At 41.9% G+C, this 22,306-nt stretch overlaps 1 protein-coding gene across 9 annotated transcripts in view; it reads left to right on the top strand.

Annotated features, from left to right (window-relative positions):
* The window catches only part of STXBP5L (syntaxin binding protein 5 like), a 779,311-nt gene that overhangs the window by 669,922 nt on the left and 87,083 nt on the right, over window positions 1–22,306 (top strand). For 5 of the 9 annotated variants that reach the window (XM_029578338.1, XM_029578335.1, XM_029578334.1 and 2 more), the window contains one exon: window positions 12,689–12,790. The exons of 3 other annotated variants lie outside the window; for them this stretch is intronic. In XM_029578338.1, the coding sequence (XP_029434198.1) occupies window positions 12,689–12,790 (102 nt within the window). The remainder of the gene's footprint in view (window positions 1–12,688; window positions 12,791–22,306) is intronic. One more of the 9 variants, XM_029578331.1, reaches the window with a different exon arrangement.

Raw genomic sequence — 22,306 nt, 5'->3', positions numbered from 1 at the left:
CAATCAGAAAATCAGAAAAATCTAAAAAAGGTCTAATGTGTCATAATAATTTCGAACTGAAATACTCCTTGGATAATACAGACCTCAGTTGATTGGTATACTCCAACCTGGAATCAAAACAAAGATCCAAATTGCAAATTCGATGAACAAATTTAGTACTGCCACCCATAAAATCAAGAGAGACAAGATTAGTAGGTTAATTAGCTCTAGAAATCCATATGGCTTCTGATTTCAGAGTATTTAGCACAAGATCATTTTCAGTCATCCAATCAGAGATGGCCTGAAGAAAAGTAGCAGCATTACTCAGTCCGACTCAGATTAACACCAGCTGGGAAATACAGCTGTAGATAATCTGCATAGCAACAAAAATAGTTATCCAAAGAATCCAATACAAAATATAAAGGTAAAAGATAAATATTGAATAAAAAAGAAGATACGGTAGAATGCTGTGGAACCCCAGTATTAATGGTAAACCAAGAGTAACTTGAAGAATCTAATCTAAATTGTTGTCTACAATTCTGTAGATAAGACTCAAACCACCGAATAACAACCGTACCTAACCCTAGCTGCTGCAGCCTGGCAAGTAATATCCAGTGATTAACTGAATCAAAAGCCACAGTGATATCAAGGTAAACTGCAATCACAGCAATGCCTGAAACAAGTTTATGCAGCAAATAATCATTCACAGAAACTAATAAGGTTTCAGTGTTATGATGTAATCTGAAACCACATTAAATGTATATAAGCCATCATTTCTTTGCAGATAATCATTCAATTGAGTCATAACTACTTTTTCTAAAAGTTTCCCCAATGAAAGTTAAACAGAAATTGCTGATAACTTGAAGGTTGATCTAAATGGAGTTTACCCTATTAATCATATATATGGACAAGATCCATGTCACCTTTCATATAGATTGTATTATTAAAACATGTAACCGAAACTATATTGGCACTTTGTAAGATAGTATGACACAAGCTGAACATTAAATATATGTGCCTTTCTGTAAACCGTTGTGATGGCGCATGACCAAACGACGGTATAGAAAAGATTTTAAATAAATAAAATACTCTTTATGGGAGCATGACATACAATAGATTTTTTTTCAGAATTTCAGGAACAATACCTTTAGCTAGAGACATATTAACTAATGCAGTTAAAGGATTAATAAACTCTTCCTTCAGACTATTCAAAATCCAAATTGGACAATGATCTAAAAGAGACTTAGTACTAATAAGAGGCTCTCAATCTCGGAATTAGAAATCGATTAATTTTGGTAGAGAATCTATACAAAGATGCACAATTTGAGAATTCTCAGCTGGACATAGTTGCTGTTACAGAGACCTTGTTCACTAAGTCTCATGATTGGGACATGGCCATCCTTGACTATAACTTGATAAGGAAGGACAGACAAGGGGGAAGGACATAAGAACATAAGAGCAGCTCTTTGTGTCAAAAACAGTATCCAAGCAACTGAATTGCAAGGGACATGGGGTGGAAAAGAAGCATCATAGACAGTCCTAAAAAAAAAAAAAAAGATAGTGGTTCTATTTTTACTGGTGTAGTCTATAAGCTTCCAATTCAAACAAAACTAGACAGAGATCTGGTCAAAGACATCCAAAAGGTGGAAAAGAAGGGAGAAGTGTTGCTGCTTAGAGATTTTATTCTGTCGGATGTAGACTGGAGAATCCCTTCTGCGGAATTTACAAGAAATAGAGAGTTAGTGGATGCCCTGCAAGGGGCACTGCTCAAACAAATGGTAATGGAAACCATGAGGGAGGGAGTTATACTTGACCTAGTGCTCACTAACAGGGATAATGTCTCTAATGTCCAGGTGGGTGCTCAGCTGAGCACCAGTGATCATCAGATGAGATGGAGAAGGCAGGATTGAGGAAATCTGTAAATCCACCCAGACTGGGGCGTGGTCAGAAATAATTATATCAGCCATACCTGCATCACTAAGTTTGGAAAATGTATGGGTGCTAATTAAAAAAATAATCTAACTGAGATAAAGTGGCATGGGCACGAGAAAGATGAGTAATCTTTTTCTGTCGGATGCAGAACTTGCCATGCATCCAGCAAGTGCAAAGACTGTTCCAAATATATAAGGGGCCCTTTCCTGTAGAGGCATCTTTCTGCGAGCCATGAGATCTGTCTATAATAGTATTAAAATCCACCCTCACAATAATAGCATCCTCCATATAGGGAAGAAGTAGACTGTAAAGCTCTCTAAAAAAAAATCTCAGGTTATAATTATTGGGAGCATACAAATTACAAAGCACCATGGTGGTTTTCATAGGTAAGCATTTTACCTGCACGAGTCGCCTGTAAAATATTACACTTATGGGCATAATTGAAAATTTTAGCAATGACCACCCATGGACGCGATGCCGCTACCGCCTTAGACCCAAGTCGGTGTGCGCACATGACAGGCCCAGTTCGTTACTCAACCAGGTTTCCAAAAAGGAGGGGAGACTCTGGTCCTCCAAGGATTCGGGGAGACCAATAAAGTGCAGGTTGGACCTGCACAATCTATTTTCGAGGTCCTCTAGCTGCTCAGTATGTTTGGTGAGAGACTCCTTACGCTCTGAGATGTCTGTCTGGGAAGTGAGGAGGCCATCTTGCATGTCAGACACGCGCCGCTCAACCTCAGAAAATCAGGTTTCGTATCCCGCAATAGCAGCAGATAGCTCTGACAATTTAGTGGAGATAGTCTTAAGTACGGGTCCCAGAGCCTCAGTAACTGCCAACTTAATGTCCGCTAGTGCCGTCGGAGCAGGCAAGTCGGGAGGCTCCGCTTACATTGTGGCCTGGGTTTCTGAGGCCCGCAGCTTGTCCTTCTCTTTTTCTTTCTTTGTGAAGTGAGACCTCATGGTCCAAGCTCGGATGAACTCGGAAATGAGAGACTGTCTGTTAGACAAGGGAAGCTATGAAAAAAAGTTAATTTACAGGTGCAGATGGGGTAAGATTTTGGAGGCAAGCACTGAGAAGGGAAATCACACCCATCCCCTACATTGCACCATGTGATCTCTCATCTTTTGCTTTTTAATGAATAACAATAAACTATTTAAATTTGTGGTAATTTTGGGTTTGATTGCATTTCCATTCATTTGAATGGAAGTTATAGTATGTCATGATAAGACTGCAGTTGTGTAAAACAAAAATAGCTTAGTAGAAGGTATTTCTATACTATCATTTTTTTTCTAACTGACAATTTTTATTGAGTCCACAAAAACATAATACACCACACAGTGCACCTGTGCATCAACATACTGTACATGTAATAAGCATTTAATAGCCTTTAAACACAATATATTAACCATTAATACACTGTTTCCTGTAAGACTATTTCCTCTCACCCTCCCTCCCCCCTCTCCCTCCTGACCTAAGCATCATTATTATGCAGTCTTGTATATTGTTCTCACAAACAACCTAGAATAATCTTAATGTACTTGAGTCTCCTGACTGCAGCTTTCCTTCTGATCTGACCCTGTTATGCCTTTTGTACTTTTCCACAGTTCATAAGAATTCCAGCTCATTTCCAATCTCTTTAAAGTGTCTCTCTTTAATGCTGTTAACTTGTTCAGGTAGTATATTCTCTCCAACCTACGAAGTACTTGCTCCTTACTTAGAAACATATATAGAAACATAAAAATGTTGGCAGAAAAAGACCAAATGGTCCATCCAGTCTGCTCAGCAAATTTTTTATGCTAGTAACTGCTGCTTCGTGCAGATTATCCCCATGTCTCTGTTAAGGGTAGTAACAGCTGCTTCATGCAGGTTACCCCCATGCCTTATGTTAAGGATAGAAATATTTACATTCAAAACCAAGCAACTGTCAAACCCATAACCAAATTACCTTTAATGACATTTTTACGTGGTGAGCAGCTTTCCTGATAATTCAGATAATGCTGCTTGAACATGCTTTGCTTTTGGACTTGGCTGTAGAATCAATCCTGTGTTTTATCCCTAATGTCAGTGTACCAGTACCCCAGACCCTAAAAGTTGGAGACGAGCATTGGCTGTCTTCGGAATCCAATACACCTCTCCCCTCTCTCCCCCCCCCCCCCCCCCCACCCAAAGCAGAGAGCCTTCCTGATAAATTACACAATGCTGCTTGAACATGCTTTGTTTTTTGATGTGGCCGTAAAAGCAGTCCTGTCAGCATATCATTACACCAGACCGTGAATGTCAGGGCCCAGCATTGGCTGTATTCAGAATCCAATACCCCTTCCTCTCCCTTCCCCCGCCATCAAAGCGGAGAGTGATATTGCAGTTGTATCAAAAGCACCAAGGCTAATTGGTTTCTTAATTACCATCCATAAGCCTTTAGTGATTCTGAGGTGCCCCGATATTTCTCAAGTTGTGGACTATTTCACATCTTGCCAGTACAGTAATCTGTTGAAGTATCAACTGGGTAGAATCCTGCTGCATATCAGAACAATGTAGTAACAGAAACAAGAGATCTCTCATCACTTTTAACCAATTTCATGCATTAAATCCAAAATTATATCCCAGTAAGCTTTCACTACTGGACATTCCCACCAAATATGTCTGGGTATAAATTGTGTAAACATTCAGGTGAATACTATCATTTTTTAGTGAATTGAGATAATTAGAACACATGATAATTGGTCTTATCATGCATTCAACTCAATTGAACTTTGTAAATGGACCCCCTTAGCATCTTTTCTTTAAAGCATTTGAAAAAAAATGTTCTCTAAAAGTTTTTTTTTCTTTATGGGAAAAAAATTATTACAGTTTCTCTAACTTTTCTACTTAGTTAAAGCACAGTTGCTTACCTGTAATGGATTTGTTAAAAGTTCATTGTATAGGTATGGTAAGACAAGGCCAGTATTCCCCAGGCATTTCACTACCCCAAGACACACAATGCTACACTCATACCCTGAGTCAATACAACTGTAGATTCCAGAACTAATTTTATTATGTGCTCAGTCATGTTTCAGAAAGCAATGCAGCAGAGATATATCAAAAGCAGTGGTTACAATAATAATGCAGTTCAATACTTTTCCTTTAATTTATTTATTTCAAAATTTTTTTTATACCGACATTAGTGAACCACATCATACCGGTTTACAATTGAACTGACAGGTAGAAAAATACAATGAACAGGGGTGGGTAGGGGGATACGAACCAAAAGACAGTGAGAAATAAGGTGAAAACAAAACACAATAACGTATGATATCGAGAAATGGTGAATAACGATATGTACAAGATATGCATAAGGGATGGTAGGGGTTAAAATATGTACAGGGGTTAAATTATGTACAGGGGTAAAACTAAAGGAAAAGAACTACAGGAGATGCGGTTAAGCTATACAAGGTATAAAAGGAGTTAGGTAACTGTGCTGTGTGTGATGACTAGTCGGGGAAAGCTTGCCTGAACAGCCAGGTCTTTAATTTTTTTCTGAATTTTGAGGTACAGGGTTCAAGGCGGAGTGGAGCAGGTAGTGCGTTCCAGTGTTTAGGACCTGCAATGGAGATTGCACGAGCCCTTGTGGATGAGAGATGAGCCTTTTTGAGGGAGGGTACTTGGAGGGTTCCTTTATTTTTGGTCATAGTAGGTCTGTTTGAGCATGTGAGGTGGAAGGGATCATCTAGCCAATTGGAATTGTAGGAGTAGATGGATTTGTGAATTATAAGAGAGGGTTTGGGAGGGGATGGGGAGCCAGTGGAGGTCTTTGAGTATAGGGGTGATATGTGTTGATTTCCGCGTGTTAGTAATGACCCTGGCAACTGCATTTTGGAACATTTGCAGGAGTTTTATGGTGGAGTAAGGAAGCCCCAGCAGCAAGGAGTTGCAATAGTCAATCTTGGAGGTGAGAGTGGCTTGAATGACAGTCCGGAAATCATGATAATGGAGCAGAGGTCTGAGTTTTTTGAGAATGTTGAGCTTAAAAAAGCCTTCTTTGAGGATAGCGTTGATATATTTTTTTTTAGGTTTAGTTGCTGGGCCAGGAGGACCCCCAGGTCTCTTACACAAGGCTGGGAGGAAAAGGCAGTAAAGGCCGGGTCATTGGAAATCAGTGGTTTCGGGGGTTGGAGATGAGATATGAGTAGAAGTTCAGTTTTGTTAGTATTTAAGGAGAGATGAAGGTTAGTGAAGAGGTTGTTTATGGAGGTGAGGCATCTATTCCAGTGCATCAAGGCGTCGGTTAGGGAGTCGTGAATGGGGATGACTATTTGGATGTCATCAGCGTAGAGATAAAATTTAAGGCCAAGGTCGGTTAGTAATCGACAGAGGGGTGTAAGGTAAATGTTGAATAAAGTGAAAGAAAGGGAGGAACCTTGTGGGACACCTTGGGAAAGAGGGTAGAGTGCTGAGCTCGAGTTACCAATTTTAACGGCAAATTTTCTGTTGGATAAGTAGGATTTGAACCATAGAAGGGCCAGACCTGAGATGACTATTTCAGAAAGCCGAGAGAGTAGGTGGTTGTGAACGATAGTATCAAAGGCAGCAGATATATCGAGGAGAATTAGGAGGAAGCACTTGCCTTGGTCCAGACCTTTGATAATGTGATCAGAGAGGGCGAGTAGGAGAGTTTCAGTGTTAAGGTGCTTACGGAATCCAAACTGGGCCGATGCAGAAAGTTATTGTTATCGAGATATTCAAGGAGTTGAGAGTTGACTATCCTTTCCATAATCTTGTTAAAAGGTCCCAGGAAAGCAGCACAGTAAGGTCACTTCTGGAAGTTTGGGTGTCTCTCTCCCATGCCTCTGTTACAGACCAATACAGTACAGTGCGCTCCGGCGGAGCGCACTGTTAACCCGCGATTGGACGTGTGTTTTCCCTTACCCCTTATTCAGTAAAGGGCGGAAAACGCGCGTCCAACCCGCCGAACCTAATAGCGCCCTCATCATGCATATTTATTTATTTATTTGTTTGTAGAGTTTTATATACCGGTATTCGGTAGAGCCATCATAACGGTTTACAAAATATGCAATTAGCATACAATCAAATGGAGTTAACATGGTAGTTGGGAACAGTAGAGTATTGTGAACAGTAAACATTTTTTCTTAGTAGTTGAATAACAGAATAGTGAGGAGAACATTTTCAATGAACTTAATGAATCAAGTGAGAGAGCAGGGAGGGGTGAAAAAGGAAGTTTCATCAGGAGAGCATGAAGAGGAGGATTAAATGCATGTTGATGGCCCTATTAGGTATTCACGCGCAATTCAGAAAGTAAAATGTGCAGCCAAGCCGCACATTTTACTTTCAGAAATTAGCGCCTACCCAAAGGTAGGCGCTAATTTCTTCCGGCACCGGGAAAGTGCACCCTCCTACTTAATATCATGGCGATATTAAGTCGGAGGTCCCAAAGAGTAAAAAAAAAGTTAAAAAAAAAAAAAAATTGGAAGTCGGCCAGCGACTGTCGGGTCGAAAACTGGATGCTCAATTTTGCCGGCGTCCGGTTTCCGAGTCCGTGGCTGTCAGTGGGCTCGAGAACCGACGCCGGCAAAATTGAGCGTCGGCTGTCAAACCCGCTGATAGCCGCCGCTCCTGTCAAAAAGGAGGCGTTAGGGACGTGCTACTGTCCCTAACGCCTTTTTTAACGAAAGGCTCACATGCAACATTTCAAATCACTGAGGGCTGGGTGAGGAGGGAGTCCCCTTTGGAGTTTTGATCAGGGGGTTCCCCTTTGAAATCTGTCCCTTTCAGCAATTTGAAATACTACAAAAGGGGGAGGAGATCGGGGGCAGGATTCCCACAGAACTATGGAAGATAGGATATCAGTAAACACATTTCTAGCAAGTTGCCAACCCTACTACCTGCCTCCTTCCTTCCTCAGCATCTGACCCTGGGGGCGTGAGATGGGGGAGGGGGGGGTAAGCAGCAGATAGATAGTGTACCACAAATAAGTCTAACTACATTAAGTATTATTATCTGGGATAGATTGCTTTGAAAATTATCTCTTATGTTTTATACTAAGGCTGCAGTAAACCATATTGAAGCAAAAAAAACAAAAATCACAATTACCTTATTTTAAAATAGATACTGTATTTATAGTTCTGCCTGAAACTGGGAGAGTTAATAACTAATTGTTTTTCATAGCATTTAAACCTCTATATGAGCTATGCATGTTTAAAAATTCTCCTACTGTCTAATGGCTTGCTTTAATCTGCAGCTGTAGAATAGCACCCAGCAAAAGTGTGTTGCCTTCTTAACCTGTGTGCGCAGTGTTCTTTTAATGTCTGAATACCCTTTGATGTCCAATCCTATCCTTTCACTCCTCTGTGTTACTGAAGCATTGCCCTTGATGGTTTTGTTTAATGTTTGTGTTTTGTCAAAATCATTTTTCAAACATTGAAATTATAAGTAATGTTTTAAGGTTACTAAAAGAATATTGCAAAATAAACTATTACAACATAGGTTCATGAAGTTAAACACCTATAAAGTAAATACATATGAAGCAAATATGTCACTAATAAATTGTAATACATAGGCATTTTCAACTATGTAATATTGACTTTCCAAATAGCTTTCCAAACTCCTTTATTTTCAAAGGAGTTACGCATGTAAATGCAACATACCTTTTAAAACCATTTACGCTCGTAAAGTGCACTTATGTGGGTAAATCCGATGGATAATTCAATAGTATATATTGTAGCAATTTTTAAAAGCCCATTTATATGGGTAATATATATTACACCCAGTTTTAAGCATGTAAACACTTTTGAAAATCAGGCCCAATGTGAGAAATAAAATATATATTAAAATGGATAAGTAGACAATTCTACTTTTAAGTGTTTTTGGCCATTATGTGCATATTCTAGTTTCCAATGTGTTTTCATTTTCTTTTCAAAATTAACTGGATTATAATCATTATAGTACAATGCTATGAAAAACTCATGATGCTCTACAAAGATTTTTCTGCTTCTTTTATTTTTCCTGCATCCATCCTCAGTTTCTACTTTTCCTGGAAATAGTATAGGAAATCAGTTACTTTGAATGCTGCTGTGAGGTGGGGGTTTTTTTCTATTTGCTGAGCAAGATCAGATGAACTGGACAAGAAAGACCCCCAGAACTAGCAGTCTTAAATGATAAATTACTTTGAATGTGTTACTCTAAGCAGTATGAATCATTGTTCTCTTCTACTGTCCATATGGCTCCCAAACAGCTCTGGTATTCAGAGTAACCAAAATATGCAAATTAAACTTTTTTTATCTAATACATGCAGATATCTCATGCATAATCATTGTGGATAACTTGAAAACCAGACTTTGTTTGGGGCTTCTAGAATCACAGGTTTTTAACAGAGAGGGTGATAACTGCTCAGTAGAGGGATAGGTATGGTAAAAATAGGGGTGCCATAAACATTACAGGAAAAGTCAGTATACCAGAGCCAAAAGTTCCTTAAAGGTCAACCAAAGTGGGCCTTTAAAAGATGAAATAATTTTGCTATGACATTAAAGGGACACCTTTTTATGTAAGGTTCTAGGGGATGGCAACAGTGTTAATACTATTATAATATATTATGAATGTAACAGTTAAACCTAGATTTTCAAGAAAAAATTTCTGAAACTCTTTAGGCATGAAACTAACTTTTCATTTGTGTCTGATAATTATTTGTCACTAGTTTCATTTAACAAAAAACTGACTTTATTATTTCATAAGGAATGGAGAATTATGACATGGGGATAAATAATGCCAGTGCTGTAATATCTGTGTATAGAGAAGGAATATTCTCCATGGAGAAGCAGGACAGGAATCAGCTACATAAACAGGATGACATCTGACAGTTCCAAGATGGAAAAGCTACCTGAGTTCAACAGGGCATTCTCAGAGGTCTTTCTGAGCATGCACAAGGTTTTCGATGCAGCTACCACTGCACGAGTCTCTTCAGATTTTTTTTTTCTGCTCTGGTGAAAGGACATGATTTTGTGCTAATGAACTGCTCATCATATTTTCAGTTGGTACAATTTATTATTTTCATTGTTAGTCTTTTGTATTTTGTTTTTCTATTTTTTGTGAGCCTCCTGAAAGAAAAAAGAAAAAGCCCTGTTTTTTTTAAACTTAGAAAAATTGAGTTTGGCTTAACTTCAGTCCTGTTTGCTATGGCAGACAATAAAAGGGGCTTCAAATGGTATCCCAAATGTTTCTATAAAATCTCCTTATTGGATTGACTATTGCCTTCACTGTTTAGAGCCAACCAATGATAGCCCCCATTGTCATGCCTGTACTCAAATGTCACCCAGTCTTTAAAGTTTAGAAGTTTGACACCTAAAGAATATTTAAGCTTTCCTCAAGCTTCTACAGTAACAGAGAAAGCAACCAGCTGAGGGACCAGTGCCTAAAACAAAACTGTCAGAGTCCTCTCATGCTAAGTGTCATGACTTTCTTAAGTCTTGGTGCAGTCATTCCTCCTCTATCAAGGAAGGAGAGAAATTGCATTCCTCAAATTGAAATGGGTCTTGTCCATGCCAATGACTCCTTGGCATAGAGAATAGACACCTCTGCTTCTCGGTGCTGAGGCCTCCCTGGCACCATCAACAAAGGACCCATGCTTGTCAGCGCCACTTATGTCTTGACACCAAGAGTCAGACGTTGGTACCAACCAAACAAATATATAAATTCTTTCTTAAACTAAGGAGTCTATATCAATTCTAGTTCCAGAATTGGTTCGTAGTTCTAGTACTCTAAAATATTTCCAAACCCCTAAACAGGTGTTGGCACTATCAGCACATAAACTACTGCAAGAAATTCAGGTAAGAATGTGGCAAACACCATTATCTACACTGCCTGTAAGAACGTTGGACCTCAAGTACAAGGTACAACCCTGTCCTAGTCATCAAAAAGGACAACTCCTGCATGAATTGGTGGTGGTCAAATTAGCTATGAAGAAAGCGAAGCATTCTAAATCTGATTCATATACTCCTGGTAAAGATGCAAAATTACTAGGAAGTATGGCAAAAACAGATTTTCAAGTCAACTCTGTAATCAATATCTGCTCATAAGAGCGGTAATTTTCAAACAGTCGTGCAGGCATGAGCCCATGCCTAGGGACGAGCTGTTTTGTAACTTGCGCACATGTTATAAACTAGCCTGGCCACACACACATGCCAAACTTTAAGTGAATGCATATGGGTGTGCAAATCCCACTTCTACTGTGTAAATTGGGGGATTTTAAAAGGGGTTCATGCCAATCCTATTCCCAGTTTTACCAGTTCATCCCCTGTTCACCCTGTTGGGTAGATTTACACATTTTATATCGTCTGCATGCAATTGCATGCACGATATACAATATATGAGCGTGTGTCCATATAGCTGTGTACTTGAGTGCTCACACATTTATTTGAAAGTTGCCCATTTAAAATACACTTGTGTGTAAAACCTATTGACAATTCAATAGCATAAATTGTAGCAATTTTCAAAAGCTCACTTACACATGTAAAGTGCATTTACATGTGTAAAACTTAGTTTTAATCCTTTTGAAAATTACCCCCATAATGAAGATTTACATGCAACCCTCAGCTTGGGAGTCTTCATTTGTGTGGCCGATTACAGTCCTGCTTGTCCATGGAGAAAACAAAGTTGCTTACCAGTAACAGGAGTAGACAGCCGGATAAATCTGCTACAGAATCCCAACTTCCTCCCCTGTAGAGTTGAAAGTTAACTCGTGTAATGGCAGCTGTACAGGAACGTCTGTGCATGAGTTTTCCATCTTGAATACCGTCAGATGACATCATTCTGCTCGTGCTGCTTTGTCCCACTGTCTACAGAGAATGTTTGCTACAGTTAAGCAGTTTTGCTTTCGGCTGCAATCCTTGAGGGCCACAAACAAGTCAGGGTTCCAGAATAATCATATTGAATATTCATCAGCTCCTTGCATATGCATGGTCCAATGCCCAGACTAATGTGCATATTTGATTACCATTAAAACCATACTTGTTTGTTGCCCTTAAGGATTGCAGTTGAATAACTTTGACTTAATAGCAAGCAGTAACATTCAACATTAAATGCTAGCCTGCTAATTGTTTCTGGAACAAAAAGTTTTTTCTCAGCTGCTGATTGATCTGAAATTGTTTTACCACAAAAAAATAATTAAAAATTAAGATTTTTTTTTAGAAACTCTGTAAAATAATGTTTACCTATGATATCTATGTCAATTCTACCTTATGTATCTTAAAAAATTAAAGCCTTGATTAATTATGTGCTAATAACCTAATGTTGGAGAAGGTATTTTTTAAAAAGAAAACTTAATACCTTTTCAGTTACCTATTGTGCAAATGAAGTATTTATGATATCAAATCCCACAATAATTAAATTTTAAGCTGCATAAAATTGGCAACATCCACATTTTAAAGCAGTTTTTCATTTTAACTGACCTTTTGTTTTTTTTACTTTTGTCAAATGTATCACTTTCCTTTAATCCTTTTTACTTAAGCATTAAAAAATATTTATTATCTACATGCTTAATTCCTTCTTTTCATCCTTTTTATCTCTGATTCTTCTTCATAGTCTAATCATGTTATGATAATATGTCTAGCATTCAGTGTAAAATAATAAATACAACTTGTTCTTCTAAAATCACCAGTGCCCTGCGTTCAGGTTTGCTGGCAGTAAAAAAGAGAGTGCACTTTAAACTGCTTGGCTACTTTCAAAGAACTGTGATGACAAGGTTGGCTCAATTGTTCCTGTCCTTTTGCAATGCATGCATTTTTGTGGCAGTAGGTTACATTTCCAGACGGGCAATGCTTCAGCAATTACATGGAGTCAGTACATTCTCAAATGACGAGTACAACTATTCTGCTTGCACATGGATTGAGAAAGGTAAGACCAAAACACTTGCATTGTTTCTGTCTGCATGTGTGATAGCTGTTTATCTGTTACACTGTGTGTTTTCTGTCACAGTGAGGTGAAGGGATAGCCACAGGACTTGAATAGTAATTCTAAAGTGCTTCTCTACTTATTTATTGCTTCTAATGAGAATGTTTCTATAACAGCAAAGCCGTGAAGCATAGCAAATGACACAAATGGAAAGAAATCAGCCCCTGGGTCAAAGGAAGTCATGGTCCTCAAAGGTGACATCTGGTGGCTGAATTTAGAATCCATAATTCAAAGGGCCTGGAGGACTCCTAGTGCATGGCTTCCATGAGGCACTGAACAGACAATGGGAGAGTTTATTAAAATAGGTGAAAAAGTCCTAAGTAATTGTCAGTGAAGGCTCATAGTGCTAGAATCTAGTACTAGTTCCGGCTGAGCTGAAAGAAGTAAGGATTTACAACTGAGTCAAAAAGCAAGCATTCTGTTGTTTTACATTCAAGAAAAATGCATTTATTTCTTGTTTGACATGAATTTAAAATATATTTGCTGTTGTCCTATTTGCCTAGGAGAATAAGTACACTGTAGTACATGGGAAATTTAGATCCATTTCCAAATATGGCATCTCTGTCTCCATATAGTCATAACAGGGACAGTAAATTTTGCCAGTTCTATGATGGAGACATTACCATTGCCGTAGAATACAATGTTACTGGTAAATTGATATTTTCCCAACAAAGAGCAATTTTTAGATGGGCATAATGAAGAAACAAAAGAAAAGTCCTGTAAACCTGCTTCAGTATAAGATTGTTACAGTTTATACACAGGAATGTCTTGGTGTAAACGCCACTTTAAGTCAACATCTTGATTCGATTTAAACTAAGTCCATCACTGAGCTGCCTTTTAAGCATATATCATAGGTAGCAGAGAGCCAGTAATGCAGAGTTCTCTGAGAAAGTATCCTTATGGCTGCAAGAGGTCTTTTCAAAGTATTTCCAGATTCATTATTAAAGGTCTTGTAAAAAGCATAACTGGATTCTTTCTCAGCAGCAACAACTTTAATCTCAAAATTTAATTTTGACATGTTGTTGAACTAAACAGTTTAAGTATTTTATACATGGGGAACTGACAATAACTAAAATAGAGAAGTTATATAAAGACTAGATTCCTTATCTTGAATGTTGAGTAGTGCATCTCCAAAAATCTTAATTCAAAGAAGAGGACTAAACCAACACAGTCCACATTTCGGAAGTCATCACTTCTACATCAGGGAACAGCCTCTTTCTTCTTATTATCTTGACTTTTCCACTTGTAATTTTAATTTTTACTCAATCCAAGTTTTTGTAGTCAAGCTCCATATTAACTCCATGCCTCTCACCAACACATCCCCAACGCCTACTGTGACATTTGAGTTATTAAGATTTTTGGAGATTGCACTACTCACCATTCATGATAAGTGTATTGTTTTTATGAACACTTAATTCACTTGTTTCACAGAGACTAAAAATAAAAAAAATTTTTAAGGAGGGTGGAGGCAAAAACTTGATGATTAAAAAAATATATAGGCTTTGGAGATTGCTGTAAAACAATGCAACATTTAGCCTATTTGAATGAGAGTTATGCCCTATCCACAAAAAAAAATTTTGTAAGAAAATATACCTTGTTCATATATTTAATTGAAAATTAAAAATTATATACTTTTTTTGAGGGTTGGGTTTATTGGTTTTGTATTTATTGTAATTGTTAACATCCGTGCCCAATGCTGACATTTATACAGCTTTGTTTCAAATGATTTCATTTTAAATTCATCCTGAAATCAGAACTTACTCTGCTGTGTAGTTTTAAACCAATACATCACAAAGACCTGAATAAAAAGGTAAAAGCTCAATGCAGCAGATTTCTTATAGGAGAAATTAGTGCAGTTGCTGTTAGCCACTTAAATGCACAGAAATAAAGGTTAATGATCAAAAAATAATATAAAGTGATGCCTTTTTTACTGTACTAACAATACAATACTTGACTCACTTTCAAGAGCTGCACCCCCTTCTTCAGGTCCAAATAGGAAGGGATTTCTAGCTCCCAAAAGCTAGTCAAGCATTATACAGTTCAATAAATGGTATCATCCTATTTTACTTTGTTTATACTGTATTTAGAAGGAAAATATCTCTGCTGTTTGTGACTGGCACTTTGAAATGTTTATATTTTTCTTTTTACCTGTTATTTAGAATGTCTAAATTGTAATTTTCCTGGATGTGATGAAAAGTAAATTGCACTGCACCACTATTTTATATATGTGGGTAAAAGATAAACACTTGTCACACCACACCTGATGCCACTGTCCAGTCCACTAAATAGCACTGAGATCATAGAACCAAGGAGGCAGCTGAAGAAGTGTAACTGATAGACTGTAGCCTAATTAATTACTTTTAACACATCTTTGATCAGCTCTTTCCTAATTTAAGACTAATCGGCATCCAATTCAGAATACTGATTTTTCTATCAGCTTTACAGTTTAGAATTGTTAAGCTGTTTATGCCATATAATGTGCAATATTTTAAAAGCATACAACAGAAAATAAAATTTACCTTTTATCAACTAAAAATATTCAAATTAAATCATTATTTTTTTTAATTATTTAAGCAGCACCTGTAAATCTGTGGAAACAATCATATTTGTAACAGTGTCACAAATGACCTCTGATAGAATAGGACCCAGCTGGTTCATGACCTTCATAATGATGTCATGACATATATCTAATATGGAATCTGGTGTACAAGAGTGAGTTTGCAACATTCTTGAAAACAAAGCTGCTCCTAGGTATGTAGAGGAACTGAGGGAAGTTGCTTAAAAACTGAAAACTAATTGTCATACCTATGGGCCGATACAGTACAGTGCGCTCCGACGGAGCGCACTGTTAATCTGCCACTGGACGCGCGTTCAACCTGCCGAACCTAATAGCGTCCTCAATATGCAAATGCATGTTGATGGCCCTATTAGGTATTCGCGCGCAATTCAGAAAGTAAAATGTGCAGCCAAGCCGCACATTTTACTTTCAGAAATTAGCGCCTACCCAAAGGTAGGCGCTAATTTCTCACAGGACAAGCAGGATGGTTGTCCTCACAAATGGGTGACATCGAGGATGGAGCCCACCACGGAAAACTTCTGTCAAAGTTTAAACAGAACTTTGACTGGCCCCTACTGGGCATGCCCAGCAAGGCACTGACCCTGCAGCCAGCAGGGGTCTCCCTTCAGTCTTCTTTTTTCCGCGCAGCAGTTGCCACGCGGTGAAAGGAGCTCTCTTACCACGTTCCTGACAGGAATTCGGTATTTTTCTATCCGAAGAAAATTTGCCCCTCAGGGGTCTCCCTTCGACAAATTTTTGTCACTTTCGCGGAAACCGGTAAGTTTTTTCCCTTTTTTAATCGGCGGCCGTCGATTTTGGCCCTTGAGGCCTGTGGGAACTTACTGAGCCCGCGCCTAAATTTGGCCTTAAGCCATGGCGACGGGGTTCCGTCGATGTCCGGATTGTACCCGGACTATGTCCATCACTGACCCCCATAGGGTTTGTGTTTTATGTTTGGGTAGTGAGCATGATGTCCTGACTTGCACCAAATGTGCCTTAATGACACCTAAGGGTCGCAAGGCCAGGATGGAGAAGATGGGGCTCCTCTTCCATGCACCCACCCCAACGCCATCGATAGCATCGACGTCATCGGAACCGGCACCGTCGAAGTTGCACCACCATCGCCAACCCGCCGGTGACCGTCCACCATCGATGACTTCTCGGCCGTCGACTCCTGTCCCCTCCCCGGATGACCGAGGAGATCGGAAGGATAAGCATCGCCATCGACGGCACAAGTCTCGGCCCGTCGAGGATCCGCAACCATCGACCTCTGAACAGGCCGAGCCACCGAAGAAAAAGCCTCGGTCGGACCTGGCACCGTCCACGTCTCGTTCGCAGGCACCGAGGAAACCCTCACCCTCCCGGGGTGCGGGGGCCGTGATCCCACCGGTTACGGTGGTCCCTCCGGCCCTGCCTCAGCCTCCCTCTCCCGTCGAGCCGGGTATGCTTACCCCTGGTCTCCGGGCAGAACTGGACCGGCTGGTCCAGGAGGCCATCGAGAATGCGATGCGAAGATTCCAGCCTCCACCGGCACCGCCTCCGGCACCGATTCCGGCACCGCCTCAGGCACCGACCTCAGCACCGACTCTGCCACCGAGGATGGAACCGACCACCGAGCCTATAGTGGAAGCGTTGGCACCGATACTAAATCGTATGGAGGCACTTATGCGCGCCCTTCCATCGGTGATTTCATTAGCACCGACTACACCATCATCTCCGGAAGGACATTCATCGACAGGAGAAACACCGTTCCGGATTCCTCCGTCCGGTGTCGTTCCATCGGTGCCTTCACATACCTTTCCACCGATTTATCCTTCGGCTCCATCGATTCCAAGATCGGCACCGATTCCATCGGTGGCCCCGAAGCCCTCGATGCCGTTCACTGTTCCGCTTGCAGCACCGGTTCCATCGATGCCTTTGGATCCTCTACCAGGTCCTTCAGGACAGCAAACCTTACATGATCCTTATGATACCTGGGGTGATGATTCATCTTCAGATACAGATTTACCATCCCCACCATCTCCTACAGAGAGTAGAAAACGATCTCCTCCTGAAGATCTCTCCTTTATAAATTTTGTAAAGGAGATGTCAGAAGTTGTGCCTTTTCAGCTGCAATCTGAGACCGATGACAGGCACCAAATGATGGAGCTGCTCCAATTTCTGGATGCCCCCAAGATCATCGCTTCCATCCCCATTCACCAAGTATTTCTGGATCTTTTAAAGAAAAACTGGGAATCACCTTCATCTGTGTCACCAGTCAATAAAAAAGCTGACTCAACCTACCTCGTTCAGTCAGCACCAGGATTTCAGAAGTCTCAACTGGATCATCGCTCTGTTGTAGTTGAGTCTGCGCAAAAGAAAGCCAAGCGTTTAAAGCCACACTCTTCCACTCCCCCTATCAAGGACAACCAATTTCTTGATAGTGTGGGAAGGAAAGTGTATCATGGGGCTATGTTGATATCTCGTATAGCTTCATACCAACTTTATATGACTCAGTACAACAGAGCTATCCTTAAACAAATGCAGGACTACGCTGACACCTTACCGGACCAATACCAGCCACAGCTTCAAGCCCTCCTTCACAAAGGATTTGAAGCTGGGAAGCACGAGATCCGAACGGCCTACGATATCTTCGATGCTTCCACGAAAGTCTCAGCTACTGCCATCTCAGCCAGACGTTGGGCTTGGTTAAAATCATCCAACCTTCGCCCAGAGGTTCAGGATCGTCTAGCCGATTTACCCTGCTTAGGGGATAATCTGTTCGGAGAACAGATTCAACAAATTGTGGCGGAATTGAAGGATCACCACGAGACGTTGAAACAACTTTCGTCTGTTCCATCTGAGGTATCCTCCAAACCACCACCTAAGAAGGACTCCAAAAAGTCATTCTTTCGGCCACGTCGTTATTACCCTCCGTCGACTAGGCCTCGTCCGGCTCGATCCTCCACCAGACCTCAGCCACGCCAACCTCGGAAACAAAGACCTGCTGTAGCCCCACCCCCCGGGCCTGCGGCAGGCCTTTGACTTCCCGACTCGGAGCACATGCCATATCCCACTCCTCCACATCCCTGTAGGGGGTCGTCTGTGCCACTTTCTACAGCATTGGATACGGATTACCTCAGACCAGTGGGTGCTGGCGATTATCGCACAGGGTTACCACCTCAATTTCATAACTCTTCCGGCAGACTCCCCGCCGCTTCAAGCGTGGAGTCTATCCAGCCATTTGGCTCAATTACAACAGGAAGTATCTCTTCTTCTGCAATCAAATGCTATAGAACTCGTTCCTCCCTCTCAACGAGGCAAGGGATTCTATTCCAGATACTTCCTAATTCCAAAGAAATCAGGAGGGCTACGTCCAATTTTAGACCTTCGAGCCCTCAACAAGTATCTGCAAAAAGAAAAGTTCAAGATGGTAACCCTGGGCACGTTACTCCCTCTGCTGCAGAAAGGGGATTGGCTATGCTCCCTCGACCTCAAGGAAGCTTATACCCATATTGCGATAACACAATCCCATCGCAAATATCTGCGGTTTCTCGTAGGCCGCGACCATTATCAATACCGAGTACTGCCTTTCGGTCTGGCATCTGCTCCACGGGTCTTCACCAAATGCCTCGTAGTTGTAGCAGCATTCCTCAGGAAGGAAGGTGTCCACGTATACCCCTATCTGGACGACTGGCTGATCAGGGCCTCCACCCCTCAGATTGCCCGGTCCTCCCTACAATTGACAATCAACACACTCCTTTCCTTAGGGTTTCTTGTCAATTACGAGAAATCTTGCTTCGTCCCATCTCAAACCTTATCTTTCATTGGGGCAGACTTGGACACCTTACAGGCAAAGGCCTACCTTCCGCTACAACGGGTCCAAACTCTCATGTCCCTAGCTCACCAGCTCCAGTCTCAAGACACTGCCACAGCTCGCCAATTCCTAGTTCTCCTAGGACACATGGCATCCTCGGTTCAAGTCACTCCCATGACCAGACTAGCCATGAGGGTAACACAATGGACTCTACGACAACAATGGATTCAAGCTTTTCAGCCTCTGTCCTCCATAATCACAGTCACACAAGCGCTGCGCCTATCCTTAACTTGGTGGACGACTCAGGTCAACCTCCTTCAGGGCTTACCCTTTCTTCCACCGGATCCGCAAGTTATCCTAACCACCGACGCTTCCCACATCGGTTGGGGGGCCCATGTGGACAATTTTCAAACCCAAGGGTTATGGTCCAACGAGGAAGCCGAACACCAGATCAATTTCCTGGAACTTCGAGCAATCCGCTATGCGCTCCGCACTTTCAAAGATCATCTCTTTCATCAGATAATCTTAATCCAGACGGACAACCAAGTGGCCATGTGGTACATAAACAAGCAGGGAGGCACAGGCTCCTTCCTTCTGTGTCAGGAAGCTGCGCAGATCTGGGCGGAAGCCCTCTCCCACTCTATGTACCTCAGGGCCACTTACCTGCCGGGAGTAGACAATGTATTGGCAGACCGGCTGAGCCGTGTCTTCCGACCGCACGAGTGGTCACTCGATCCTCTGATAGCGACCTCTCTGTTTCACAAGTGGGGTTCTCCCCGCATAGACCTCTTTGCGTCCCCTCAGAACCACAAAGTGGACGATTACTGCTCTCTCATTCGGAGCCAGAACTCTCGGCCGAGGGATGCATTCTCCCTCAAGTGGACAACCGGTCTGCTCTACGCATTCCCCCCACTTCCTCTTGTGTCAAAGACTCTCGTGAAGCTACGCCAGGACGGAGGAACCATGATCCTGATAGCACCTTACTGGCCACGCCAAGTATGGTTTCCAATACTCCAGGATCTCTCCATCCGCAGGCACATTCCTCTGGGAAAGGACCCGCATCTGCTCACTCAAAACGACGGATGCCTCCTCCATCCCAACCTCCAAGCCTTGTCCCTGACGGCATGGATGTTGAAAGGTTAGTCCTTCAGCCTTTCAACCTTTCAGATTCCGTTTCTCGAGTCCTGATAGCTTCACGAAAGCCTTCCACAAGAAAGTCTTACTCATACAAATGGAAAAGGTACACATCATGGTGCACTTCTCAGTCCCTTGATCCCCTTTCCTGTCCAATTTCCAAATTCTTGGACTATTTATGGCATCTCTCTGAATCAGGTCTTAAAACCTCTTCCATTAGGATGCATGTCAGTGCGGTAGCCGCCTTCCATAAAGGTGTACAGGGTGTCCCTATTTCAGTACAACCCCTAGTAACACGTTTTCTTAAAGGCTTGCTCCATCTGAAGCCACCCTTACGGCCTCCGGCCCCATCCTGGGACCTTAATCTGGTTCTTGGTCGTCTAATGAAACCTCCTTTCGAACCTCTGCACTCCTGTGAGTTAAAGTATCTCACATGGAAAGTGTTATTCCTTTTGGCTATCACTTCAGCTCGCAGGGTTAGTGAATTACAGGCCCTAGTTACCTATCCGCCTTACACTAAACTCCTGCAGGACCGGGCGGTACTCCGCACTCACCCTAAATTTTTACCTAAGGTAGTTTCTGAGTTTCATATCAATCAATCCATCATACTACCTATCTTTTTTCCCAGGCCCCACTCCAACTCTGGAGAACAGACCCTGCATACCCTAGACTGTAAACGAGCTCTAGCCTTTTACCTAGACCGTACAGTTTCTCACAGGAAGAGCACTCAATTATTCGTCTCTTTCCATCCTAACAAGTTAGGACAACCTGTGGGTAAGCAGGCTCTTTCCTCCTGGTTGGCGGACTGCATTTCTTTCTGCTATGAGCAGGCTGGCATTCCTTTCCAAGACCGTGTCAAAGCACACTCTGTGAGGGCCATGGCTACGTCAGTGGCACACCTTCGATCGGTGCCGCTTCCTGACATCTGCAGGGCTGCAACCTGGAGTTCTCTCCATACCTTTGCAGCCCACTATTGTTTGGACAAAGCTGGAAGACAGGACTCCATCTTCGGCCAATCTGTCTTGCGTAACCTTTTTCCAACCTGATGTACCAACACCCTTCCACCTTCCCGGTAGGGTGCGGATGCCCTTTCCCAAATTCCACCCCACTTGTACTGCCTGTTGCACGTCGTTGGGTGCATTTGGTGCAAGTCAGGACATCCTCAGCTCGGTACTCACCCATTTGTGAGGACAACCATCCTGCTTGTCCTGTGAGAAAGCAAATGTTGCTTACCTGATGTAACAGGTGTTCTCACAGGACAGCAGGATGTTAGTCCTCACGAAACCCGCCCGCCACCCCGCGGTGTTGGGTTCGTTTTGTTTTTACTTTCTAGGCACTGCCTGTAGCTTTGAAAATCAGACTGAAGGGAGACCCCTGCTGGCTGCAGGGTCAGTGCCTTGCTGGGCATGCCCAGTAGGGGCCAGTCAAAGTTCTGTTTAAACTTTGACAGAAGTTTTCCGTGGTGGGCTCCATCCTCGATGTCACCCATTTGTGAGGACTAACATCCTGCTGTCCTGTGAGAACACCTGTTACATCAGGTAAGCAACATTTGCTTTCTTCCAGCACCGGGAAAGTGCACAGAAAAGCAGTAAAAACTGCTTTTCTGTGCACCCTCCGACTTAATATCATGGCGATATTAAGTCGGAGGTCCCGAAGAGTAAAAATAAATAAATAAATAAATAATTTGAAGGCGGCTGTCGGGTCAAAAACCGGATGCTCAATTTGGCCGGTGTCCGGTTTCCGAGCCCGTGGCTATCAGCGGGCTCGAGAACAGACGCCAGCAAAATTGAGCGTTGGCTGTCAAACCCACTGATAGCCGTCACTCCTGTCAAAAAGGAGGCGCTAGGGACGCGCTACTGTCCCTAGCGCCTCCTTTTGCCCATTTCTACTGCCGGGCCTCATTTAAATACTGTATCGCACGCACAGGCGAGTGGCCTGTGCGCTCTCCCGCGGATTTTACTGAATCTGCCCG

The sequence above is a fragment of the Rhinatrema bivittatum genome, chromosome 15 (genome assembly GCF_901001135.1).
Source record: "Rhinatrema bivittatum chromosome 15, aRhiBiv1.1, whole genome shotgun sequence".
NCBI classification, from domain to species: Eukaryota; Metazoa; Chordata; class Amphibia; order Gymnophiona; family Rhinatrematidae; genus Rhinatrema; species Rhinatrema bivittatum.
The sequence above is the reverse complement of the archived record's forward strand: the minus strand, read 5'-3'. Positions and strand labels throughout refer to the sequence as shown.